The sequence below is a fragment of the Trichogramma pretiosum genome, unplaced genomic scaffold (assembly GCF_000599845.2).
Source record: "Trichogramma pretiosum strain Unisexual culture from Peru unplaced genomic scaffold, Tpre_2.0 scaffold25, whole genome shotgun sequence".
Classification (NCBI taxonomy): domain Eukaryota; kingdom Metazoa; phylum Arthropoda; class Insecta; order Hymenoptera; family Trichogrammatidae; genus Trichogramma; species Trichogramma pretiosum.
In genome coordinates, this window is record NW_019641621.1 from 100496 (window position 1) to 128492 (window position 27997).

Below are 27997 nucleotides of genomic sequence, written 5' to 3' on the forward strand. Positions count from 1 at the left end.
TAGGGGTTCAGGGGGCAGTTTACATCCTTTGATCTTCATTATTTCATAATTGTCACCCGCCACTTGAGTACCCAGTCCCATGTTCGCCGCACGGCAAACAGGGGCCCGGGGGAAGGGCGGGATTCAACCTCAGGGCCTACGTTCCTCAGCATCAGCCTGAGCTCAATAATCTCTCAGCCCTACATCTTCTCGGTGTCAGCGCTGAGGGAACGTTTATAGGGGTGGAGGGGGGTAAGAGGGGGGAGGGGGTCTAAAATTTTGGTTTTGGGACCTTTTTACCATGTACTATACCATACCAAAAGCGCGTCAAGATCGGTGACATACGAGCGCAGGTTCATTTAAAAAATTCTGAGCCTTACCCATATATATCTTAGAGTCACCTGACCAGTTATTGAAAGTATATCAGTAAATGAAAGCTTACGCTTATCTTAAAATTAAATAATGGTATTATAATAATTGATGAAATAATTGATTATAATAATTGATAAAATATACTTAGCATTTTTTCCTTTTGATTCTTTAACGATTGTCTTCTAAAAATCAACGGTACAAGATTTTCTTAACTTGGTATTTGATTCTATGATTGCGCCGTTAATACTAAATCTTGTTTACGTACTGATCAGAAAACAAGTTGACGAGTACGCCTTATTTTAGGAATTTGCCCTATATTCTTTTGATACTTAAAAATTCGACCACGGCTTATTTTTCGGTAGAATTTTCGATAGATTTACTGTCTAACAATCATTTTAATTTTAATTTACGAATATTTTAAATTTAAAGAGTATTTTAATTTCGACCATACGAGTTATGTTATCGTAAAGTATGCGTCTGAATATGTGTCAAAAAATTTATTACAAATTTGCCATTGATACATAAAAATGGGAGAAAGATCTTTGTCAATGAATTGTCAGCAGTTTCTTTTGTTATTAAGGATATTTGCATTTATTAATTTATTAATGTTTTTTAAACTTTAACTTATTGTTTTACATAGTCAATTATAAAGTTTAATTATTTTCCTCGCTACGAGCGATGTTCTGTTCTAGTAATGCGAATTAATTCCAAATGTAAAATAGTTGCGGGAAACTCGGTTGAAGGATCTCCAGACTTTAACTTCATTTTTAGCCGCGGTAAAGAATAATTTTGCCGTAAAGAGGGTAATGTATAGCCGTGGGGTAAAAATATTTACTTCATATTTTAATTTTTTATTTATGAAAAATGAATTACGAGGGCCGTAATAATTTTTCACATCATCAAAAATAAAAGTTTATTTATTTTTATAATTATTTATTATGCATTCATTTTGAAGGCAAAATTTTTTTAATTATAAATCTAAGACTTTGATTACTTACTTGGTTCTCGCGCGTCAAGGCGCTATTTACAGTGTTGGTAGCGTTGCCGTCACCATGACGACCCGTGTGCCATCGTCAAAATATTCACTGTGCGCGTTTACCTGTAGCATACCTGTCGTTGCCCCGTCGAATACAACATTCAAAGTAAAAAAAATGCGAAATTGTCTTTCTCGGGCTTCGAAGATTGATAAATTAACGTAATACAATGGTGGCAACGGAAAATCGCAAGAGTTACATCATCGAAACGGCCCGACAATTCTTCGGACTCGTCGTCGCCGGCGAAGAGTCGTCACTGGGGAGGCCCGAGCTCGCATTACTGGACAACTTTTTCGATCGGCCAAAGTGTCGAAGTTTGTACGCCACTGTCCGGCTCGCTGATTCATCGCCGAGAAATTCGAAGATCGAGCTCAGCGATCGATTGCCCAATGGACAAAATACCCTCGTCTTTTTCAAAGTAAGTTATCCTATACTTTATAAGTAGTTTTGGCAAAAAAAAAAAAAAAAAGAAGGGAAAAATCATTCCACCTGCGACCCGTATAAAAAATAGATATCGGAGACCGCCGTGACCGAGGACAACTTTCGCGACGTCGTACAAATTACTTCGATCGGGGGTCGGGCGGCGGCGACTCGGGAGGCCCTCGCCGAGTCGATACGCCAAGTCTGGTGTCCGGCCCTCGAGGACGCCGGCTACGACTCGTTATCCCTCAAGAAGCTCGCCAACGAGCTGCGCCACGGCAATAATGACTCGACGAGAACGGCCACGATCCTCGACGAGGAGCGGGCCATGCTGGAAAATCTGAAAAACTCCGGCGGCTCGTTCTCCAGCGAGGAGACGAAACTTTACGAGCACGCCGCGCTGTGCTTGAAGAGCATAAGACGCGAGCTCGAGTCGGCGTCGACGTCGAGGTATGGATTTTTTGGAGATTTTTTTGTCGCTGTACGTGGGTCATATCGTGAAAGAGTTGATAGTTCAAAAAAAAAATTGAATCGAAACAAAGTATGTAGTTTATCAATCTACAGGGTCTCAAAGTCGAAATTTGATTTATCAAATTTTATTCTCATATTCTAGGGTGAATATAAAAAAATTGTTGAAATATGATTTTTTATGTAAAATTTGTCATGACCAAAAATCATTTTTACAAGCTTCGTGCTCCGTTAAAAAGTGAAAAAAACATAAAAATCAAAAAAAAAAAATTTTTTTGATAATTGTAATATGTTCATCGATATATGAAAACACAACTTTTGATCAATTTCAATTTCAAGTCATCGGTTGAAAATCAGAGATTTTCTGTAGCCATAAAAAAAAAATAGAATCATAAACTGAATCAGTAATTGTAAATATTGCTTCTTGATATTCAATACATTGAAATGAAGTAAAAATAATTCCTACAAAAATTGTAATAAATATTCTAGCTAAAGATTTTAATTTTATTAGATTTAATAAATATCCACTTACCGTCAGATGCAACTACCTGAAAGAACGGGCTTCGGGATAACAGAGAGTCCAAGATTCGAAATAATACGACGGGGATTTTTACGATTAATTACTATTGTTCAATTTCTGATTTAATGGGTCGGTTTTAATTTAAGGGCCCGTGAAGTGCTCTCGGCAGCAATCACTTAACTCGAAAATTATCGCGACCGAGGTCAAAGACAGGGCTCGAATGCCACGTAATGCGATCTCTCGCCGCGCCGAAATCTATCGCACGTGTGCCGCAGCACAGCTCAACACACACACACACAAACACGTATACGACGATGCACGCCGATACACGCATGCGAGTCCCGATGCCACCCGCGCGGAGCACACGCACGAATCCGACGAGAAATGGCCGACGAGATCCGCCCAAACCGGTGCACGCGTGTGCAAATAATGATGAATGTTTAGGAATTCATGAAATGTTTAGGATTTTCATTGGTTCAATTTCTGTTTTTGAACTGATCGACTCTTTAATGATTTAACCCATGCATATAATAAAAGAGGTCGATGACGAAAATAGGGAAGGACTAATCATGGTAGAGGAGACGTTCGACTCCATATCGGGCCACCTGGACGATCTGTGGAAGCTCAAAGGTCCCGTCTATTCGGAGCAGAGAATGAGATCTCTCCTCGAGATCATCGGCAGCGAGGTGGCTCGCGTCGTCAAAGCCCTCGTATGCAAAGTAAGTTCCGTACTAGCTTCTAGCTATAAGGCCAAATTTTTTTTCATCGCATGAAAAAAACCGTTTATGCACGGCCCGTTACGAAGGTACGAACGGACGCCCGCGCCAAGGACGAGGCGATCTCTCGGGGGGCCCTGACCTGCGAGAAGTGGACAGCCATGTCGGCCAGGCTGACGGGACTGTTCTGGCCCTACAATTCCGCCCACGCCTGGAAGGGCAAGCCTTACAAGCCGCAAAGATGCAGCGACTTCGAGGCCAAGCTCAAGTTAGTACAGCGACATAATGATAAACTTTGATTCGCTCGCGAGTATACACGGACGATAATTGCATTAATAATATCATCGCTGCTCTCCCCCGTAGAGAAATCGCTGATATACGGGCGCAAAATCGGCAGCTAACAAGATTGCTCAACTCCAACGAGAGGCATAGTTTGGGAACTGATGCTCAATTCAGCAAGTTTGACAATATAGAAGGCGAGTATTAAAGCGTAATTCAACTTACTCGAGGCTCTCCGTCTTCCTCCTTCTGCCGCCTTCGTGCACTATACACAGCATCTTGGCTGCAGCTGCTGCTGTGTGTGTGTGTAATATGCACTACCCAATTTTCAAGTAATAAAACTGATGCGTCGCGGCGCGTCTGAAAGTTTAATAAAAATCGATAGCCGTTAGTGCGAGATTGGAAGCTCAACGGTAGTCGGCAGAGACGGATATATTTTTTGAACAATTGACGGACTTAATAGAGATGCTCGAACGTTAATAATGGCCTATTGATCAAACGAACGGCAATTTCAAATATTTTAAAATAAATTTTAGCCTTAATTGTCTTTGATAATTAACGAATTATGGCTGCTACGACGCACACACTCACGAATCGACTCACTACTTGTCGACCATATCACAATGCTACGTATTAATACACTCACGCACACACGTATACACGTACGAATACGTTCGTCGCTGCACACACAAACACACGTTGCACAATGCACGAGATGAAAAATCTCAACTCGTGAGCCTTACATGGCACACGTATGCATATAAGAAAAGCACAGCGCAGCATTGCTGGCCGTTCTAACGGCTTATCGGTACAATCTCTAAAACCACACCGTTTTCGTTACGGCACACACAAATAACGAACACCCGTTGCATAATATCCTACATGAATTGAAACAACTCGCAACTCGAGTGTTTTAGATGCACTGGTATGCATATACGAAACGCACAGCGTCGCATTTTGGCCGTTTGAACAGCTTTTCAGAACAAACTGTAAAACCGCTTTCGTTACTGCACACACACATATCAACAACCGTTGCAAAATGAATGAGTTGAAACAACTCGCAACTCGAGTGTTGTAGATGCACTGGTATGCATATACGAAAAGCACATCGTTCGCATTGCTGGCCGTTTGAACGGTTTTTCGGAACAAACTGTAAAACCAAACTGCTTTCGTTACTGCACACACAGATATCAACAGCCGTTGCATAATACATGAGTTAAAACAACTCGCAACTCAAGTGCCGAGATGCACTGGTATGCATATGCGACTGATCACATACTCGTACGAATGTGAACGGTTCGAATGTGCGTTCAAACGCGCCTTCGTCAAATCGAACACGGCGCCAAACCGCACGAACGAACGCAAACGGCGTCGCTCCGCTAAGGGACGCACACACACGTACGCACACACATACACGAAGCAACACTCACGCGCTCGTGACCTAGTGCAAAAAGTCGAACAACATAGTCAAAACTGCTGCTGCATTATGGGAGTAACGACCGACGTGCCGGCCACTCGGCTGTTCGAGCGCGCGTTGCTTCGTGTATGTGTGTGTGCGTGCGTGTGTGTGCACTGTGCGTTCCATCGAGTAACGGTTAGGCGCGGAGCGTCGTCGTTCACATTCGAGTCAGTGTGTGATCAGTCGCGTTTGTTTGTGCGTGCAGCGACGAACGTATTCATACGTTTATACGTGTCCGTGAGTGTATCAATATGTAGCATGTAATGTGTTCGACAAGTCGCGAGTCGATTCGTGCGTGTATATCAAGTGCGTCGAAGCAGCCATCGACTGCTCGTGCTCGTATTTGTGCATTATTAGTTTACAGATGTATTGCATTAGTATCGAATGTGTGCCGTCTTTCTATATACGCAGCTACCGACTCTCGTATATGCGCGCGTGTCTGTGTACGTGTGTGCATAGTTGTGTGTGCAGTGCGGTTCGAGTCGATCGAACGACGAGCGCATCGCACATTACACAGCTCCGAATCCGTTTCGAGCATCGAAACTAATTCTACCGTTTGTATTTACAGAGCTGCTGGGAGAGGAGAACAACGCCGAGTGGGACCGGGTACGCAACGAGGTGTACGGCAGCCTGGCGCCGATCGAGGAACGAGTGGCCGCCAAGCTCAAGTCGCTGCTGGTCGAGGCGCGCACCCCGCTGGCCCTCGAGACGGAGTTTCGGCGCTACGGCGACCTCGTGAAGCGCGACACCATCAAGCAGCTGCTGCGCTCGGAGAGGCAGCAACTGCTGGCCACCTACTCGGATCTCATCTGTGAGTGCGGGACGACGATGATTTTCATTGATTATCGAAAGAAAAAAAGAGAAAAAAAAATCACTGATTTTCGTTCGATGCAGACGCGTGTCTCGGCGGTCCGGATACTAACGAGCTGCTCGACAGTCCCGAGATACTGCGCAGCGTGCAGACCGCTCGGGTATCGGAGCTCAGGCTGGAAAGTTTGCAGAAACTCGGGAAACAATTACTCGCCGATCTGCCGGGTTACGACGAAGTTGCACAAAAGCTCGCGACTGCCTCTAAAGAAGTGGAAAAGCAGAGACAGGAACTTACCGAGTCATGGGTAAGGTATATAGTATATTATATATCGTTGTCACACAGTCTATTTATTATCCATCCTTTTTCACATTTCATCTTCGCAAACTTTCTTCTTCTTCTTCTTTCTCTCCTCGAGTTATATTATAGACTGTCGCGCTGTGTGTCACTCTCTGCTAGAGAGAGAGAGAGAGAGGCTCCCCGATCTTCGAAAGGCTCTTATACATTTGTAAATGTTAACTTGGGAAAAGTGAAATTCATTCAGCGTTACTTGCGCAACAAACTTTTCGGTATATTATAATGTTTTAGGCAGAGAGAGAGAGAGAGAGAATAATAATTCAATATTTTGATAAAGATAGCACAAAGATGATTTCTCAAAAGATTCCTTATGAAATGTATACAAAGAAGCAAAATTGTAACGCAAAAAAGATATCCGTGGTAGAGATGATCAACATGAATAATGAAAATAACTTTTTCTGTTAAAATTATATTATTATTATCAAGTGCGTTGGAAATGACCTAGAAATGGCAAATAACTGTTTCAAAAAATTTCGAGCACTTTTTGAAATACGATAATACTACTTTAAGCCCATATCACTAGATGGCGAGAGCCAATTTGTCTATAAACTTGCAAGTAGCAAAGTAAAAACATTTGTATAAGTTCAAGCATTGCTATGAAGAAATTGTCCGTTTCATTGCTAACAATAACAAATCGTTAACGATAAAAAAAATCGAGTATCCTACCAAGGGTCTACACTAAAATTTCCTATTTCTTTGCAGATAAACGAGATGCGCGACTCGATACTGAACAACGAGATCACCCTGGGCCGGGAGACGTCCGTCGTCGAGCTCGGCGAGTCGTCGAATCTCATGCGTGTGAATTACAATCCGCGCCTGACCGGCCTGATACGCGAGGCGCGCGGCCTCGCCGGCCAAGGCGTCGAACTGCCGCGCGAGCTCAGGGAGCTGGTGTCGCGTGCCTCCGCGCTCACCGGCCGCGCCCGGGCTCTACAGCAGATCGCCAACTTTTACAACACCGTGGGCGATCGTCAGACCCCGTCGCAGCGTCCGCTGATGCAGGCCAGCGCCCTGGAGCTGGCGGCGGCGGTGCGTGACCAGGTGGGCGTCGCCTGGTCCGATCCCCGCGCCGTTGACAGGTTCACCGAGAGACTGCGAGACTTGGTACTATCAAGAATCAAATTATATCAATTACTTACGAGCGTGTGATATTATATATCTTTCAAATTTTCATAAAATCAAGGTAAAGAAATTCGCCCTGCAAAACGCCGAGCTGGCGTCGAGGCACGCAGCGCTCAGGAACTTGGTTTGCAATTTGCTCAAGGGAGACGCGATCAATCTCGTCGCTAATCAGAACACGTGGAAGGAGACGCTGCGTCACATGCGAGAGATCGTGAGCTCGGTCGAGTCTCGCTACGGTAATACCGGGGCTTGGAAGTTGCACTGGGATCGACAACTTTTGAAAGCTCTCGCTATAGCTTACAGGTATACGTAAGATGCACGAAGCTGCGGATTATTTCGTAATACCTAGGAAATAATAATTAAAAACATTAAAAAAAAAAATCTTTTCGCAGAGCGGCGCTACCGACTCTACTGAAGAAGCTGCCCGAGCTGCGGCTGGATCTGACGTATCGCGACGAGTCGCTGCAGTGGCGGCCGCCACTCGAGGACGTGCGCATGAAGCTCTACACGGGCATCCGACGCTTCCTCGTCATCCCGACCAACTTTCGCGGCGTCGGCGGCAACGACCATGCGGACCAGGCGCAATTTCCGCGACTGGTGCCGCGCTCGGCGCACTTGTTCGGCGCCGTGTACAGAGAGGCGGAAATTCTCCTCGACGCGCTCGAGATATTTCGCCTCAAGTGGCTTCCTCTTGTGGCTCCGGCGAAAATTGATATAGGCCACACGTACGTTGCGTTGAGGTTTTTTCTTTTTGTATTGCATTGTTGGCGCGTATACTATATTTGATTTCTTCCATATAACGCCCGAGGTTAATCGATAAAATGTGTTTTATATCTTTTTCTTTCTTTTTCTTTTTCATTTCGTCGATAGGTTGAAGGGTAAACAAGCACAGGATTGGGAAAAGGCATTCAAAGAGGCTAAACAATGGGCTCAAGAGGTTGTCGAGCTTAATCAGTATTTCTATATATTTTTTTCTTTCTTTTTTACTCTTCTGCATTATATATCTACCTGACTTTTATTCGACGTTTGTTTTTTTCTTAATTAGGTAGGAAAACTGAGAGCGAACGAAGTCAAGCTATCGTGCATCGTAATTGACACGGCGACGATCAGAAACGATCTGGAATTGTTGTCGCGACGTTATTGGGAGCAATTGTCGTTGGACTTGAGAGCCGAGGCGTCGTCGCGGCTCATTTCCATAGTGGACTTTTTGTCGACCTCGTCGAAAAAATTACAGCAGAGATCTCGTACCATCGAAGAGATCGGCGAGGCCTTCGACGCCTACACGCAGATTCAGTCGCAAACGGACGAGATCATTCGCGAACTGGAGGACGTCACGGGCTTGAGCCGAGTCTTGGCCGCGTGGACGAAGGAAAAATTAGACGGTTCGTTGGGAAAATTATTCTTGATCATAAATGCTCAGCATTGGCAGTTGCTCAATATCCGAAAAATGACTTGAAAATGACGATTTGATAGTTATAGAGAATTTCAAACAATTTTTTAACCACTTTGAATACGATAATACCAGTTCAGGTCTCTACCGCTAGATAACAGGTACTTTTATCTATAAATCTACAAGTGAAAAAGTAAAAATATTAGTGTATATCAAAACACAATTTCAATATTACACAACAAGAGAGACTTTAGACCAGTTTTTAATCACTTCAGATACGATCGTTCCACGTGGAGATTCTACCACTAGATGGCGAGTATGTTAATCTATGAACCTACAAGTGGCAAAGTAAAAATAATTGTATAAACGTGAACACCTTTATCTGCAAATCTGTAATTGGTATAGTCTAAACAATTTTATAAGTTGAGGCATTGTTTTCAATGCTTCGAATTTTGATACAATGTTGAGCATTTCAACCAGAGTTCATTTTCAAATGAATGTATTATTTTCAAGATCGATATAAAATTAGCTCTGTTTACGGGCGAATTTCAGGTCTGAACAATGCTCACATAGCTTGGGAGAGTCTCAAGGAGAGACTGGACACCTATCAGAACGTGATGGTCCGTCAGCTGGAGGAGGCCAAGGTGAATCTGAACCATCAGGTGTTGGCGGTTCGGGACGAGCAAGAGAGATGGGTGTCGAAGTGGCTCGAGCGACCCGAGGCCATCACGCCCGACTGGCTGGAAAACATGCGCGAGAAGTGGACCGGCATCGCGGAGCAGCGCCAGACGCTGATAAACGACTGCAAGAAGCTCAACATCGACATCGAGGAGGTGTTCGCGAGCGACGAGGCGATCGTCGAGCAGATGGAGCAGGAGCTCAATTCCGAGGAGATCAATTGCAAGCTCCAGAGCGACTTCATGGACGAGCTGAGAAAGCAGGAGGAGGAGGAGTGGTCGATCGTGAAGAAGAGAATTCCCAAGCTGTACGACTGGCTGGACTCTTGGCGCGCGCAGATCAAGTCGAACGAGAAGCAGCAGCGTCGGAGCGACGGACAAAACGAGAAAGGAACGACCAAGCAGTTTCACTCGTTCATCGAGAAGAAGATCGAGTCCCTGAGCGAGGACATTGATCTGATACAGGTGCTGCGAAGCGACGAGCTGGCCGAGGAGCACTGGAACGAGCTCAAGGACATACTGGGACTCGACGTCAGGCGCACCAACGAAATCACCCTCAAGCACTTGCTGAGCAACGTCCAGTCGATCAGGACGAATTACGACAGGATCAAGGAGGTGACGAAACGAGCCGGCGCCGAGAGCGGAATCCGCCAGGCCCTCAGCGAGTTGGAGGCCTGGGAGAGCTACACCGTACTGCCGCTTCAGCCGACCAAGGACAGCCGTAACAATTCCATCCACCTGGTAGGCGACTACAGCACTTTATTGACCAGAGCAGGGGAATTGAGATTGATCATGGAGGGCGCGCGGGGCGCCGCGGGCTACGAGAGATTCGCCTCGAGGGCGGCTCGATGCGAGTCGGCCCTGACCGAGCTCGAGGACCGGCTCAAGTGCCTGAGCGTCGTGCAGCGCAAGTGGGTCTATCTCGAGCCCGTGCTGAGCAGCGGCGCGGCGCCCAGCGACCAGGGCAGATGGAGCCGCGTCGACAAGGAGTTCAGGTACTTCATGGCGGAGATCTACAAGGACCCGAGGATACCGTCGTTGAAAAAGCTGCCCTTTCACGCCCTGACGAGTCTCAAGGATCTGATGGATAGGTGCCAGAGAGGCTTGGATGATTTCTTAGAGGTAAGTTTTTTACTTTAAAAGTAGTGAATTAAAAAATATACTATTTTAAATTTTTTATTGCTTCAGGAGAAGAGATCCGCCTACCCGCGATTGTACTTCCTGAGCGACGAAGATCTGCTCGAGCTCATATCCGGCAAGGGCAAAGGATTCGACGTGCACCTGTCCAAGCTGTTCCAGAGCTTGGGTTCGGTCAAGATGGAAAACAACAAGATATCCAGCATCGTCTCGCCCGAAGGCGAGGAACTCAAGCTCACGGAAAAAGTCGACTGCACGGACGCGTTCCCGATTTGGCTGGTCAGCCTGGAGAAGGGCATGCGCAACGCCTTGCGCCAGAGCCTCAACACCTGCCTGCTGGAGCAACAGCCGGACATCGCGCTGTATCCCACGCAGATACTGCTGCTGTGCGAGCGAATCCGCTTCACCGAGAGATGCGAGGCGGCTCTGGACGACGACAAGGGCGTCGCGGATCTGAGGAATCTGCTCAAGCACCTGGAGAATCTGCGCTCGCGCTACAGGAGTCTGGAGAGCAGCGAGGATCCGATCGGCTCGTTGAAGGCGAAGAATTTGCTGCTCGAGACGGTGCATCATCTGTCGATCGTGCGCAGCTTGCTGAGGGTGGCCGGCGACAAGGAGAAACTCGGCTGGACGTGGCAGCGTCAGTTGAGGACTTACAAGAGCGTAATACACTCGTCGCCATTACCGAACGATTAATTTGAGAATTTTTGAGAAATGGGTTTTGATCCAGGGTGGCGACGCGTTGATACGCTGCTCCAAGGCGGAGTTCGCCTATCGCTTCGAGTACCAGGGAGCGGCCGTGGGCCTCGTGAGGACGCCCCTGACGGAGAAGTGTTATCTGGCGCTGACGCAGGCCATGAGACTGGGACTGGGCGGCAGTCCGACGGGTCCGGCCGGCACCGGAAAGACCGAGAGCGTCAAGGCCCTCGGGAGTATTCTCGGTCGGCGGGTGCTGGTCTTCAATTGCGACGAAGGTCAGGAATGAGCAAATTTTTTTTCCAATCGAAATTACCCCTGCAAGAAATTTTCAATATTAATTATGAATAAACGATTAAAAGAGTGACCGTTGTAATATCAAGTGCATTTTAAAAGACCTAAAAATGACCAATAGATGGCGATTAACTTTTTCTAGAAATCTGCAAGTGGCGAAGTAGAAGTAATTGTATAAGTCAGAGCACGATTTCAATATCATCAAAAGTACAACATTAATTTTCAAAGTTAAATTGAAATTTAAAATTGCCTTTTAAATAGTTTCAATGGCCCATTTACGTACCAAAAAAGAAGCAATGAAATATTGAAAATATCTATCAGGGTTTCCGAGTAAGATGATTATTAACATTTTAATCCTTTTTCCCCTCATCGCTCGGATACCGTACAGGCATGGACGCGGGCAGCATGCGTCGCATACTCAGCGGCCTGGCTCAAGCCGGCGCCTGGGGCTGCTTCGACGAGTTCAATCGCCTCGAGGAGGGCACGATGAGCGCCGTGGCCATGCTCATAAGGCCGCTGCAGGAGGCCATCAGGGACGGCGAGAAACGCGCGAGCCTCGGCGGCCTCGAGATCGGCGTCGATCCGCACTGCTGCCTCTTCGTCACGATGAATCCGGCGGGCGACGACTACGGCGGACGCCGCAAACTGCCCGACTCGCTGGCGAGACTGTTCCGACCCATCGGCATGGCCCATCCGAACAAGGAGTACATCGTTCGCTCGCTGCTCGAGTGCTACGGCTTCGAGAACGTCGCGAGTCTGTCGAACAAGCTCATCGAGACGTTTGACGCGGCGGAAAAGCTGCTGTCGCAGCAGCCCCACTACGACTGGGGATTGCGGGCCCTCAGATCGGTGCTGAACGCGATACAATTTTCGATCGACGACGAGGACGACGATCGCGACGAAAGCTCGAGGCTGCTGCACGGCATCAAGATATCGATCATGCCGAAACTCGTGGAGAGAGACGCGTCCAAGTTTTTGCAGCTGCTGGCCGATATATTTCTGGTGGAGAGCTCGATACTGGAGTCGTCGTTGCGCACGAACAAGGAGCTGCAGGCGGCGCTCGCGGATATATGCGAGGCCAAGGGTTACTCCAAGACGATCGTCAACCGATGCATACAGCTGAACGATCAGCTGCAGAGCAGAAGCGGCGTGGCGGTGGTCGGCCCGGCGGGCAGCGGAAAAACTCTGATCGTCGATACTCTGGCTCGGGCGCTGAAGAAGATCGGAAGCGCCGTCAAAAAGTTCGTCGTTTATCCCGGAGCTATACCGAAAACGAGATTGCTCGGTACGGTGGATTCGCAGACGAGGTAATTGTGTACATTTGTCGATCGATGTACAATAAGTTAGAGAAAAATTAATTACCATATGCTTGATTTTCAGAGAGTACAAGGAGGGCATTTTGTCGTACGTCATCACTAATTTCGGCGATCAGCCTCTGTGGCTCGTTCTCGACGGCGACGTAGAGCCCGACTGGGCCGAGTCTTTGAATTCGGCTCTGGACGACAATCGTATTCTGACTCTACCGAACGGCGTTGGAATTAAATTGGGCAACGAAACGAGGTAAATGGGCCCTGGTGAAAATGCTCAACATAGCGGGTCAATGACCAAATCACGAATATTAGGCGTATTTTAAAAGACCTGAAAATGACGATTTTCAAGTACTTTACATAACAGTTTTTTTAGTCGTATATATAGTTGTTTTATCATAAGTACAGATTTTTCTCACAAATGTAGTATAAATATAATAAAAACTCATTATAATTAAGCATAGAATACAGAATGGCCCAATTGGCGCTCGCTGCAATACAATAATAGAAATTAACAGTAGAGTATAAGTGGGTTAAATTTTATTATTAAAGTTATATAAGTTGTTGCTTAGAGAAATTTGAAAAAACCAAGTCTTATTTTCTTTGAATAACATAGTACGACTTTGAGTCTCCACCACTAGGTGGCGATGTACTTCGATCCGTAAACTTGCAAGTGGCAAAGTCAAAATATTTGTATAAGTCAAAGCATCGTATTTCGAAAAATTATTAACATCACTAAATTACTTAGTATTTCGTGCCCCAATCAGTACCGGGTTTAAATGGTCATTTGCCGTAACTTCAACTAACTTCAACTACCCTGCCTATTTAAAACTATATTCCAAGCGCGAAGCCCGCGCACACTCACGCATCGTTTCGTTATCCTGCAGATTCATCTTCGAAACTCACAAATTATCCGGCGCGAGTCCGGCCACCGTGTCGCGTCTCGGCATCGTTCATCTGGGCGCCTTGTCGGCCAAATCTCTGATCCAGCACCTGCCGCCGCCGTCCGCGTCCCAAGATTTACCGAGCTCGGCCAGCCAAGCGCTGCAGAATTACTTTCCCGCCGTGGTCGATCGAGTCGCCAAAGCCACCCAGGGCCAGAAGTCCGCGGCGGGTCTGCTCTCGGCGGCTCTGCCGCATTTCGGCCGGGCCACGACTCAGGCCAGATGCACCTACGCCTACGTGACTGCGCTCTGCGGTCAGATCGAGGATCAGTCGGCTCGCGACGAGCTCGTTCGGTGGTTGTATCAGCAGACCGACGTCTGGTGTCCGGACTCGCACAATCCCTACGACGCCCTGTACAACGAGAAGAAGGACACCCTCGATCCGTTCGCGTTCGACGCCAAGACTCAGCAGACCGACGACGGACCCGTGTATCTCTCGGGGCCGATGCAGCGCGGCGTCAACGCCACCTTACCCTGGCTCAAGTCCGGCCGAGCGACGGTGCTGCGAGGCGAGCCGGGCTGTGGCAAGACGGCCCTCGTCTCGGCCATCGTCGCTCTCTGCCGCGAGGAATCCGACGGCCGAGTCTTGGCCCTGGTCAGAGCCTCGTCACTGTACGGTCCGAGGGATCTGCTGTCGAGGCTCAAGCGTGCCTGCGTCAAGCTAGACTCCTCGGCGGGCCGCAGCTACAAGCCGAAGAACGGCGCGAACTTGATACTCGTCGTCGAGGATCTGCATCTGGCTTCGAAAGATTTTCAGGTGTGATAAATTAAATAATAGATATTACATTGTTTGAATGTCGAGTATCGAGGAATTTTTCGTTGTCCAAATTCGCAGGAGCTCTTGAGGCAATTGATACAAGAGGGAGGATTTTACGAGGACGACTTGGAATTCGCCAAAGTGTCGCTGAGCTTGTTGTGCACCAGCGATACCGGAGCCAAGTTTCATCCTAGGCTCGATTCTTTATTGGCTACGCATTATTTGCCGTACGAATCGTTTCGCATCTCGTTATCATTAATTAAATATAACAAAATTAATACGTAATCTCGTGATTGCAGGAAAATACAACCGAAAGATTTGAAAGTAATCGTGGAGTTGAATCTGAGCGAGCATCTGAAAGCGAACGAGAAGCAATTCAAATCGTGGATATCGAGAGTGTCGACGGCCGTCGTGCAGGCTTACTTCGAGATGTCCTCGGACAAGAGCAACAACAAGTGGACACCGCGAGACGTTATCACGTGGATCGAATCTCTGAAGTATTATCCACCGGCCGACAGAGAGGGTGATTTAACGGGCTACCTCATCGACGCTTCCCGGCGAATTTTCCGACCCAAGTATATTAATTATTGTACAATTTATAAAAATACAAATAAAATTAACGCAATATTAATTGAATTTAATTAATAATCGATCCAATATTAATTACGTTTCTCTCTCTCTCTGCTATCTGTACACAGATTGATTGCGAAAGAGCAGAAGCGATTAGAGACGATCGTCTCGGCTCAGGCGGGTAGCGGCGAGGGGGCTGCTACACACCGACGCACCACCACCACCACCACCGCCAACGACGCAGCTACGTTATACGTTTGGAAAAGCAATCACGCAGCGGGCCTGGCCGGCTTATCGGAATCCGAGTGGAAGAGCGAAACCGATAACGCAGTCATGCGATGCATCCGCGAGGGCGACTCAATTTCTGCGACTGTGACTTCGTATCTATTAGAGATTGCCGCTGGTAATACGAGAGCCGTTAATTTATATATATACATCTCGCTGTGTGCGCGTGGTTGAAATTACGATAGTATGGGGATACAGCTGTGGTGTATCGAACGGTACGGTGAATTAATATTCATTTTTTTTTCTTGTAATGATCGTTCTTACGAAAGTAATTATTTTTTGGTGAGTTTGAAAGTGAAGGTGTAAAGTGAAGGTATAAAAGTTGCCACTTTTACGTATTTTTCAAATTGTCACAGATCAGTTCTCAGATCTCATTTTTTTCGTTAATGCTTGTTCTGTTCATTGAAAAATCTTGTACAATCGTACAAGCTCTTGTTATAGTTTCGCGTTGAAACTGACCAAAAAAATTATCGTTTACGAAATTACGAAAAGTCCTGAAAAATTTCTTTAAAACTTCACACGTATTTTTTTTACTAATTTTAAGACTATTTGTACGTATAGTATAAAGCAAGTATTGTTGTGGAACAAGAGAAAGCCCATTGACGCACTAGTTGACGACGATTTTCAGAATTGACCGATAGATGTCATGATCGATTCCAAATAAGAAAAACTAAATTGCTATTATAATACAAATTCTCTGTTAAAGTTTAAAAACAAATTGTTATGTTGTAAATTTTGTATTAAACTAAACTAAAAATGGTATATATATATAGGTAGATTACTTTAAAACTTGAAAAATACCTCGAGTTACGGTTTAATTACTATATATAAATATTTCACGTTGCATCTCGATGAAATTCGACGAGACTGACGCAAGTGTTGTGTGACTTTGATCGCAGACATCAGCTGGATGTGGGGCTGCGAGCGCCGTGGAATTCTGCTGAGCGGACGACCGGGAGCCGGCAGGAAGTGGGCCGTCAAAGTCGTGTCCGTCATCTCCAACGTGAAGCTAATAAGCTCCGGACCAGGTTAATATTATACGCCCGACATAATTCTCCATCTAATCCGCTCTCATCGTGCTAAATTATATTAGAATAATTGCGATAACATACACGCATTATATATTATATCGCTTTTCAGGTAGAGCCAAGATTGCGATAAAAAATGCCGTTCAGTCGGCCGGCATCGACGGCGAGCGAACGATCCTGCTGATCGAGGAGAATCACCTGCGCGAGGAGGGCATAGCCGTTTTGATCGGGGCGATAGTGTCGCACGGCGAACTGCCCGGTCTGTACAGTACCGAGGAGTTGGATGGCTTGGTGGTGCCGCTGGTCGACTTGGCAGCCCGGGAAGAGTTCTCCAAGAACTTGGAACAATTTCTCTATCATCGTGAGTAGAATATTTTTGAAAATCAATCGAAGAAAACGACATCGAAACTTTCGATGCATTCAGGCCTGAGGAAATTCCTAAGAGTCGCCATCGTCGTGGACGCCAACGATCTTCGGGGCGATCTGCTGCAGCGCTCGAATCTGTCGCGCTGCTGCGCCGAGACTCAGGGCCAGAGTCAGGGCAGGGACTGGTGGCTCACCGAGAGCTATCTGCGCGAGCTCGTCAAGCTCTACCAGAAACGAAGCCAAAGCACGACGAGCAAAGACGACGATATCGCCGACGACGATATCGACGACGAGCAAAAGGACGAAGGATCGTCGGGCACGAAGGAGCTGATCGAGTGTCAGCTCGGCGCGGCCTCGCGTCAACAGGCCCCCGCTCGGTTCTGCGCTCTGCTGCGCAAGTGGCGCGAGCTGCGCGAGGCCTGGTCGCGCCAGACCGCGGCCAAACTGAGGCATCTGCGGGCGGGCATCGATCGGCTGAAGGAGGCCGGCGAGCGCGTGGCCAAGCTCGAGGAGGACGCGAGCAAGCACAGGCACGAGCTCGAGGTATTATATTATAATACACACACGATATCGACTTTAAAGCTGCGAAATTTTCAAGTGCGCTGCTGCGTAATTGGTATGCAAATTTATGCTCAAACTTGCGTATGCTATGTGTGTTTGCAGTTGGAGCGTGGGAGGGCGAACGCGGCGCTGGAGCAGATAACGGCGACGATGCGAGGTGCCACGGGACAAAGGGGCGAGATGGCCTCTTTGAAAGCCGAGACCGAGCGCGAGAGTGTCGAGCTGGCGCGACGCAAGGTAAGTGTCTCTCTCTGTGTGCGACATATATATAAATATAATATACACGTGTATTATAATACGTTATACGGCGCACTATAAGGCGATGTTTATACGATTATAAAGCGTATAGTGCACTGCTGTTGCTGCCTCTTGTAATGTTTTTTAATGTATTATATGACGCGCTCGAGCTGAGGCGCGCATTATGTATATTATACGACGACGACGACGACGATGACGATGATGCGAGAGAGAGAGCCTAATTGGGAACCGAGCTGCTGCTGCACCCGACAGACATTATCATAAATTTACCCAACTATACCTTGCTTCGTATACTAAAAAATATTTCCTCCCTACACATACAGGCCGACATCGAGCTCGAGCTCGGCAAAGTCAAACCACTGGTGGATCAGGCCTCGCAAGCCGTCGCGGGCATCAGCTCGGACGCCCTGTCGGAGGTGCGCTCGCTGCGTGCCCCGCCCGCCGCGGTGCGCGACGTACTCGAGGGCGTGCTGCGGCTGATGGGCATCAAGGACACCTCGTGGAACAGCATGAAGACGTTCCTGGCCAAGCGCGGCGTGAAGGAGGAGATCAGGGGCTGGGACGCGCGACGCAGCACGGCCCAGGGCCTCGACGCCGTGGAGCGGCTGGTGCGCGAGCGACCCGACAGCTTCGAGGAGAAGACTGCGAGGAGGGCGTCGGTCGCCGCGGCGCCGCTGGCCGCCTGGGTGCTGGCCAATCTGCAGTACGGCAAGATCGTGCTGCAGGTCGCCCCGCTGGAGAAGGAGCAGCGAGTACTGGCCGAGTGAGTATATATAACCCGGAGATGAGAAAATTTTAAAAAAATAAAAGAACGAATAAGCGTAACATTGCCATTGGCTTTATAAGCGTAACACATTGTCATTGAACTTAAGAGTTTTACCAAAAAGTCATCGTTCGCCATCTATTGGCAATTTATCGATTTTCATCCAACGTTTCGCTGAAAATATAAAGTCTTTTACAATGAACACAGTAATATTGAAAAATTGAATAGGACTTTTTCTTAAAATAATAATAATTAGACAGTAATTTGTTTCGTGTATTTTTTTAAAATTTCTATTACTTTTCGCAACATCGCTCTACAGTCGCTTGAACGCCGCCGAGGCCGAGATCGGCAAGCTGCAGAGCGGCCTCGACAGCGTCGAGAGCAAAGTCGCCCAGCTGCAGGAGGAGCTCGCCGCTCACTCTCGGGGCGCCGCCGAGCTCGAGCTACGCAGTCAGGCGACCGAGTCGAGCCTCGCCACGGCCCGGGCGCTGCTGGCCAAGCTCGACGCCGAGCACGCCGACTGGCAGGCTCAGCTGCAGCGGCTTACGGAGCGTCGCCGCAGAGTCGGCCTCGAGGCGGCCCAGGCGGCTGCTCTGCTGGTCTACGAGCAGCCCGCTGGCTCGAGCAGCAAGCCAAAGGAGGAGGAGCGCGCCCGTGCCATCGAGCTGCTGATAAGCGAGCGCGACAAGCTGCAGTGGCGAGCCCAGGGTCTGCCCGCCGACACGGAGAGCTTCGTCGGGGCCTGTCGAAGTCTGAGGGGTGTGCTCACCCCCCTGTTTCTCGACCCATCGGGGGTCGCTGTCTCCTGGCTGAAGTCCAATCAAGGCGTCAGCGGAGGACTCGAGACCACTCGGCCGGGCGATCCTCGTTTCCTGACCAGCGTCGAGCTCGCCGTGCGATTCGGCAAGCCACTGCTCGTCGAGGAGATGAACGAGCGACTGCCCGACGTGCTGCTGCCTCTGCTGCGAGGCGGACCCCTCAAGATCGCCGACAAGCAGCTGCCCGTACAGGAGGGCTTTCGTCTGTTTTTGGCCACGAGGAGGGAGAATCTGGCCGAGGAGCTGCCCAGCGAGGCCGACGCGCTGCTCACGAAGGTCGCCCTGGGCGCCGGTAGCCGAAGCCTGGTCGAGAGACTCGTGGATAAGGTGATTTTTAAGTCGTGCAATGTTTGGATTCCCTTTCTGAGAAATCATAACAAAGTCAAATCATTTGACTCATGTAATTATATTCACTTTATTCGAGTATAACCATACTTTACCACTTGCGGACGTACAGCCAAAGCCATCTATTGGTGGAGACTGGATTTAATTCTGATTGAATTTTCATACATGTTTTTTTAACGTCAAACAAAAAGGAGCAAGAAACACCGTTGAATAAATCCAGTCGCCCGCATTGATGACTTATACAATTATTTCCACTTTGACACTTTCGGGTTTACAGGTGCAGGTACTTGCCATCTAGCGATGGGAATTAATTTTGATTAGGTTTTAAATCAGCCGCAACTCATTACGTTTTTTTTTCAAAATTCAGCCTTGATTTATACGATTATTGTGACTTTGCCACTTGCACATTTACAGATAGAGATGCCCGACATCTAGTGGCGAATCCTGGCTCCAATTATGATTGAATTTGTTCGGATTTGTTTCAAAACGATCCTATCGATTAAACTTTCATTTCCAAAATATAGCTGCGGTGTTCGCGTCGCTGCTGTGTGTATAGGCCGAAAGTCGAGCCATAGCCGCAGCACGACTCACTCGTCGCTCTTGTTTGCCCCGCAGCCCCGAACGCAACTGTAAGCATAGCCGCTCGCGACAGTCCGCGCTATAATCTTTGCAGCCGCTCACACACTTGGTCATCGCAATAAATATTGCCTTATAGTTCAGCGGTATTTGTTGCCGCTGTTTATTTCTTTCGGCTACCTTTCTCGCTTTCCTCTCCGGCTCACTGGCTCTCGCGGCCTGCCTAACACTCAACAATTTGCGACGACTTATGGAACATCGCCCGCCTGCAACTACTGCCATTCCTATAATAGCTTTGATTTATGCGATTAATTTGACTTTGCCACTTGTAGATTTACAGATAGAGATATACTCGCCATCTAGTGGCGAATGCTGGCTTCAATTTATACGGAAATCAAAATGTTTAAATTTGAATTTTGAATCTAATTTTTGCGTGGTCTCTTAATACCTTATAGTTAGTTTGGTCCATTGGGCCCCGTAACAACATTTTTAAGCATGTTGAAGTTTTCAACATTATTTAATGTTAATAAATACCATATGATAATGCGTCATGGTATCAGGCTAAAAAAGGCAAGTCCAACTGACTGAAAAATATTGGCACTTTGATCTTTCCAAGCCTTGAATACTTTGATGCAGCATTTTATGATGAAATAATGTGACTCTCAAAACATATAGAAATTACTTAAATTGAGTGTCGAAAATGGGTGAAAATTAAGAAACAGTCAGTTTAATAGTATGAACTAGTGTTTAATAATATGACACTATTAGATGGATTATTTATTAAAATTGAATAAAGGACCCATTGGATTAAACTAACTACAGAGAACTTTATCATTAGGTATCAGGAGACCACACAAAAATTTTCAAAACATTTAGTGACCCGGAGAGAAAACTAGACTCTCCTTGTAAAATTTCATCTTTGAGTATCTTCAATATGTACTTCAATTGCCCATAGGCGATACTGCAAGAGACGCCGGAGATCGAGCAGCGTCGTCGCGAGGCTCTGCAGCGCGAGGAGAAGCTCTCGGGCGAGATCGACGCCGCTCGCCAGGAACTGCTGCTTCAGCTGGGCGCGGCTCGCGGCCAAGATCTTCTTCAGGAATCAACGAACGGCAGCGGCGGTCCGGGTCTGCTCGCGACCCTCGAGCTCACCCAGTCCAAGGCCCGCGAGATCCATCGGGCCCTCGAGCAGAGCAGACGCGACCTCGAGGACATCGCCAAGCGCAGCAGGGAGCACGAGCGTCTGGCCAAGTACGGCGCGGTGCTGCACAAGTTCGTGCGCGCGTTCTCGGCGCTGAGCTCGCTCTACGTGTTCACGGCCGAGCAGCTCGCCGAGATGTTTCTGGAGGCGGAGCGGGCCCGGCCGGGCCTGAGGGCACTTGCCAAGGACGAGCGCGAGAAGAGCCTGGAAAAAACGTGGGTGCAGCACGGTGGTGGTGGTCGTTTTTGCGCCGCCTTTATTTTCTAGCTGTAGAAAAATATCATACGCGACTGAAATTAAATATGTCAAGCAGCGCGCCGTATATAGAGCCGGAGTGAAAAATGCATTATGTAACGGCGAACATTAAAAATTCATGCCACGCATGCATATTTTTTGTCACACACACACACACACACACACACACACACACATGTACGCTCGGGATATATAACGCGAAAACCGAAATGAAATTTTATATCACAGGAGAAAATATCGTGTAAATTTTTTACACGTTACTCAAATTTTCAGTATTATACGTTACACGGCGAAACGTATACAGTTCTTTTTTTCTCCGTGTTTAGCATATTTTGTCAGTCTCTCTGTGTGTGCTTGCAAGCTCGATAGAGTTACCTCCCGAGATTACATTTATAAAATATTCACCGCAACGAGCAACATTTTTCCCCGAAAGAGAGAAAATAATGAAAATACTGAATTTTTTTTCTGCTCCGCAGCTTGATAACTCTGGTGCTTCATCACTGCACGAACGCCGTGTACAGGAAGCATCGACTCGCGCTCGCTCTGCATCTGGCCGTGTCGCTGAGCTCGGTGCCGGACGAGCAGCGGGCCCTGCTGTTGAGCGGCAAAGCGGCGTCCGCGAACGCTGCGGGTGGACCAGCGACGGATCGGAACGTGCCCAATTTCGTTTTGCCGGAGCAGAGGACGGCCGTTAAAGCTCTGATAGGCGCTTTGCCCGAGGTGGGTAGTGCACTTTTTTTTTAAAATAATCGCTGTATGATACATTCGACATTGTGCTTTATTTATTATTTTTTTTTTTTTAGATGGCTAATAAACTGAAGCCCAGCTGGACGAACAACATCGTGAGCATCTACGCGGACGACGATCTGACGCAGTTCGAAAAGCTGCTGATCGTGCAAGCCCTTCACCCGGAGCATCTGCACACGGCCCTGGCCAAGTGGGCGGCCCAACAATTAGGTACTATACATCTTACAGCAAGTGTAATTTTCCACTTGGGAAAACATTTTCTTTCTCTCTTCTCCTCCTAGTTTGTATAATTCACCGCACAGCACAGTCCGAGCACAAAAAAGAAAGAAAAATAACGCCCAAAGCGCCCACACACACACACACCTACACGCGAAAAGAGAAGAAAGTATTCACAGTAGTTAAAGATAAAATGTTTCTTTTTCTTCCTCTTTTTTTCTGCCTTGCCCTGCCCCCTACTATATATACACGTATACGATATACAGGAGTAAAGAGTCTGACGCCTCCGGCGTGGACTTTGAAGAGGATAGCCGAGGAAAACACGGCTTGTCGGCCGGTGCTACTGCTGCTGTCGCCTGGAGCGGATCCCGAGCCTGAGTTGCGGGCTCTGGTCGCGACGCAGGCGGCGGTCACGCGCGAGGCGGGCGGCGGCGGCTTCGCGGAGGTGTCGCTAAGTCAAGGCCACGTCGGCCAAGCCGAGGCGGCCCTTGAATCCGCCTGCAAGTGAGTAGTACTCGTGTCCGTGAACAAAAAAGAAAAGAAAAATAGAAGATTTATTTACTTTTTGTATATACGTACACTTATTATATCCACAGAAACGGCAGCTGGATCCTGCTGAGCAATCTGCAGCTGGCCAAGAGCTGGCTGCCGCGTCTCGACGCACTGCTGCGCTCCCTCGACAAGCAGCCCCGCACGAGGATCTGGCTGACCACGGAGGAATGCGGAGTGGGTGGCTTTTATCCCGGCCTCGCGGGCTTATGCCTGAAACTGGCTTACGAGCCGCCCGAGGGTGTCAAGCGCAACGTCAGGCGCTCGCTGCAGCAGCTGCAGCAGCGACAGCCCGCGCTCCGAGATCCCTGCAAATCCCTCCTGGTTGCCTGGCTGCACGCCGTGCTGCAGGAGAGGCGCAAGTAAGAGCGAGAAGAGCTATATAATGGATAAATTCAATGGAAATGATGCTGCTACTGCCGAGGGAATTAACTTCGCGTGATATATTATGGAAGGAGTGGACCGCGAAAGTCGTTGTAATTTATGAATTGAATAATTTCGATTGTTTTATTTAATTTTATATTCCAAGTTCGATCAAAGCCAAATTGACGTAAATATTGAACTGTTCGTTTCGATATCTGTTATAAAGAAACCAATTTTTGAATCAATCAAAATATCTCGGCACTTTAAAAAACTGATTAACTAACGATGTCATTTTGAATTTTTCGTATCGGATGATCCTGCTGTAAGTTACGTGTCTCACCAGAATTTTCATATCTCGTCCGTAGATTATCTCTCGAAGGTAAAAATATGCAAATTTTTGGATGAAATTTTCACAGAATGCTCTTGAGATCGTGTGCTTTTATCAAGATTTTTTTCATACTATCCTGTTTTACCGAAAATAAGCCGTGGTCAAATTTTCAAGTCTTGAATGAAAATAAGGCATATTCCTCGATCAATGCATAAACAAGATTTAGTGTTGATTGATCCGGCAAAGTAATAAAATCATGAAATACATAAAAAAAATAAGATAGTAAAATAAAATACATAAAAAAATCAATGATACCATACGCCCCTCCCCCTTTAATGTTTTTATTACATTTTTGCAAACGAGTACTGCAATTCATTTCCGTTTCGCGTATGTTTCGCCCGTCTAATCCTCCATTGAATACTGCACGAGGGATAAGTCCTCGTAAAAGACGATTACTCGTGCCCTCCCACCCTCCTTCTCCTCCGCGATCTAACTGCTTCTCTCTGCTCTTACTACACATCGGCTTATCCAGATAAAAGCACAAACTTACCTTAATGCGGCTCCTTGCAGCAGCATCAGCGTATATATAATACACGAGCAAAGCCTCGGGGTAAATGACTGGCACTATTTCTCCTTACCTTATACCTTACCTCGTTGTTGTTTCTACACGCTATACAGATTCGTGCCTCAAGGCTGGATAAAGTCGTACGCCTGGAGCGAGGCCGACCTCGAGGCCGCCTGCGAGCTGGTCGTCGTGCGCTCCTCCGGCACGGCCTCCTCCTCCACGACACGCCGCAAGGAGAGCTTGCGCGGCTCCGCCGACGCCGACTACACGGACTGGGAGTCGGATCGGGGTCTGCTCGACGTCGCCGTGTACGGCGGTCAGCTGCAGGACCAGCACGACATGCGCATGCTGAGGGCCCTGCTGCGCTCGTTGTGGTGCCGCGACACGTACTCGGGCAGGCGCAAACTCGGCAGCGTCATCGGTGTGCCGCGCGCCGTGCAGGAGAATCCGATACTGATCGTCGACAGGCTGGACGAGGCGGACTCGATACAGGCGTACTTCGGACTGCCCGCGAACGCGCATCGCGCCTGGGAAAAGTCGGCTGCAGAAATGTCTCTGGCTTATCTCAAGGGTACGTATATATAAAACGATGTATCAAGCGCAGCTCCGACGATGATTAATTAATTTTAATAAATAACATCGTTACATTGTATCGCTCGCAGACATCATGAAGCAGAATACAAAAACGAAGCGAAGCAGCAACAACAGAGCAGGCGAGTCATCATCCAGCTCGTCCCTGGCAAAAACTATCAAGGATCTCGTGGCAGCCGTCGACCAGCAGCTGCAGCAGCAGCAGCAGCAACGCGTCCAAAGCAGCAGACATGATAAAAGAGGAGCGGCAGCGACTAACGACCCGCTGAGCTGCTTTTTCAGCGACGAAATCGACACCGCCAGGCGACTGCTGCAACTGGTACGCGCGGATCTGGAAACTTTGCGCGCGGCTCGCGACGACCTCACGGTACGTATACGTGTGAAATTTAAATCTCGTGGTAAGCTGAAAATCAAACATATAGGGTCGCAAAAGCTCACGACATACGTATATATTCGCAGACGACACCCAAGAGCTGGCTCGTAGCCTGGCCTGCGGGTCCCAAAGACACGCTGGCTTTCGTTAACCAGCTTATCTCGCGCTATCGTAGCCTCGTATCTCTCGTCGGCAGTGCTGGTGGTGGTGGTAATCGTCTACCCGATAGAGTCGAGCTCGCCTGGTTCTCTCGACCCGACGCCTTCCTCTCGGTACTGAAGCAGCACACGGCTCGCGAGCAGGCGGTGGCTCCGGAAAATTTGCGTCTGAGAGCCAGATGGACCGACAACGACAACGAGTCGCAGGAGGAGGAGGACACTACTACCGACGCTTGGAAACGAGCCGTACAGTTGGATGGGCTCCTACTAACCGGGGCAAGGATCGAGGCCGGGGTCCTCGAGGAGGTGACGGCGAGCGCGAGCTCGAGCCTACTGGTGCAGAACTGCTCGATCGCCTTTGTGGCCGTCAAGGATAACGAGTCGGCGGAGAGTCGCGACGATTACGATCCGTGGAGCGACGACGATCGAGAACTAGGAAACGATCTCAACGCCCTCGAGGTGCCCGTCTACACGGACGCGTTCAAGAGTCGACTGGTCGTATCGCTGCCCGTGCCCTACATCAAAGACCAGAAGGATATCTGGCATCAAAGGGGTGTCAATTTCCACTTGAGATCCAATTGAAGCGCAACGTGCGAAGTCTCTCGCAGCGCAGTGGCGGCATCTGTTTTCAATTAAAGCGCGAGTGGTGTATGCATCGCTGAAAATCAAATATTTTTTCTAGATGGAATATATAAATTCAAGAGAGGCGTATAAGGGGTTCGAGGATTGAATCAACAACACTGAGAATTTTTTTTACAGTAGTAAAGTGCTTTATTTTTCGTAAAATTTAATAAATATAATGACTATAAGAAGTAAAACCGTTTTTTTTTTTGACATGTTGTCGAGGAAAATATAGTTGCGTTGAACGATTGTTTTTTTTTCTCGTGATTCGAAATATAATAACTATATACTTTGTAGTATTAATTAAAATTTTTTTCTCGTATTCTACATACTCGTACTTATCTTCGCAGAAAGGTTTCATTTTGTTTATTATGATTTCGTTACAGTTTTTTGTCGTCTTGAATCGTGACTACATTTTCGCAAAATCACACTTATATGCTACCTGCGCACGTATCTTTTTTTTCTCGTAAGTGTTTTTCATTACTATTATTATTATTATTATTATTCATACTTAATATTTATATAATAATAATTAGTTCATTATAGTTGTATCTTGTTTGTTTTTTCTTCTTTCTAATAATTGTCTATACGCCGTAATTTCATTGTATCGAGTTTTCTTTTTTTTTTTAGTATAGAATAAGTCTTTCTAAACTACGCTAATGTTGTTTTATTTATTTTCTTTTATATAATAAAATATATGTTTAGTCAAGACACACGTTGTAAAATACAATATTGGATTAATTAAAAATCATGCCAGAGACACATATATACCGCGCACACTCGCATTCCTTACATGATAATACAACATAGCATCGTCAAAATTATACATATTCACGATATACAAATTTATACAGTCTGGGATGCTAGAGGTTTGTGGAGATGCACCTATGTTATATGATATAATATTTGTTCATTTGGATTTGTCAATAATTTGAGTGCGACTATTGATTCATTTTTTGTCTTGCTCCGACTCATGGCTGATCCATAATCAATATCGTGTTATCCTTTTTTTGTCGGTGCTGAAAAAACCATAGCCTCGCTCGTCTTTCAATTTAAAAATTGGTCCTGTATTTTGGGTCATCCGGTAGTCTCTGTTCGCGACTACCGAAGTTGATAACGATTGGGATATAACTCGGCTTCATGCTAATTTCGCGCGCAAAAAAAAGTAATACGCTAAAATGTAAATCATTTTCCTTTTTTTCATGCGGTAAGGATCGTATATATTCGTATAATCAAATGAAAAATTTCGGTTCATATTGCGGCGTTTATACGAATTCGCGATTGAAAATTAGGGGTAAAAGTCTCCACGATTCCGGAAAGATAAACAAAACGACGCCCAAGCGGCAATGCAATATCTTTTCATTCATTTAAATGGATTTCGCCGTTATATACCAGCAACAGAGAGAAGTTATATTATATATACGCGCAGTGTAGAGTAGTGCTGCAGCAGCCACGGCGCAGTGAGAGAGAAGATTGAGGGGCTGCTATACAAGCGACTGACGCGGAGCCAAAGAACAACTCTCAAGTTCGAGGCAGTCGCTCCGCGTTTAATTCGATATATATTTATATCACGAGTTCTCGTCGTTGTACATGTGTATATAATATTACTTTGGAAAACGACGCGTGTCTTACGTACAGAGCGACGACGATTCGGAGGATTGAATTCACAGGAAGTCTCGGAGCTCCCCAGATTTACGTAATAATAATATAACCGAGTGAAAAGC

At 47.1% G+C, this 27997-nt stretch overlaps 1 protein-coding gene across 1 annotated transcript; it reads left to right on the forward strand.

Moving 5' to 3' along the window:
- Positions 1 to 1554: 1554 nt before the first annotated feature.
- Positions 1555 to 27438, forward strand: LOC106654034 (cytoplasmic dynein 2 heavy chain 1). The gene is made up of 35 exons (XM_023458849.1): positions 1555 to 1803; positions 1897 to 2255; positions 3350 to 3512; positions 3599 to 3777; positions 3873 to 3985; positions 5816 to 6058; positions 6142 to 6362; positions 7115 to 7516; positions 7596 to 7837; positions 7927 to 8259; positions 8405 to 8471; positions 8580 to 8916; positions 9477 to 10723; positions 10790 to 11401; positions 11469 to 11712; positions 12117 to 13035; positions 13109 to 13288; positions 13923 to 14736; positions 14815 to 14963; positions 15036 to 15311; positions 15435 to 15709; positions 16491 to 16619; positions 16732 to 16980; positions 17044 to 17528; positions 17649 to 17783; positions 18128 to 18567; positions 18887 to 19712; positions 21262 to 21722; positions 22239 to 22482; positions 22566 to 22719; positions 22992 to 23229; positions 23322 to 23636; positions 24644 to 25101; positions 25193 to 25488; positions 25581 to 27438. Exons 1-35 carry the CDS (start codon positions 1555 to 1557, stop codon positions 26232 to 26234), a joined length of 12708 nt encoding a protein of 4235 aa, XP_023314617.1. The 3' UTR covers positions 26235 to 27438.
- Positions 27439 to 27997: the final 559 nt, after the last annotated feature.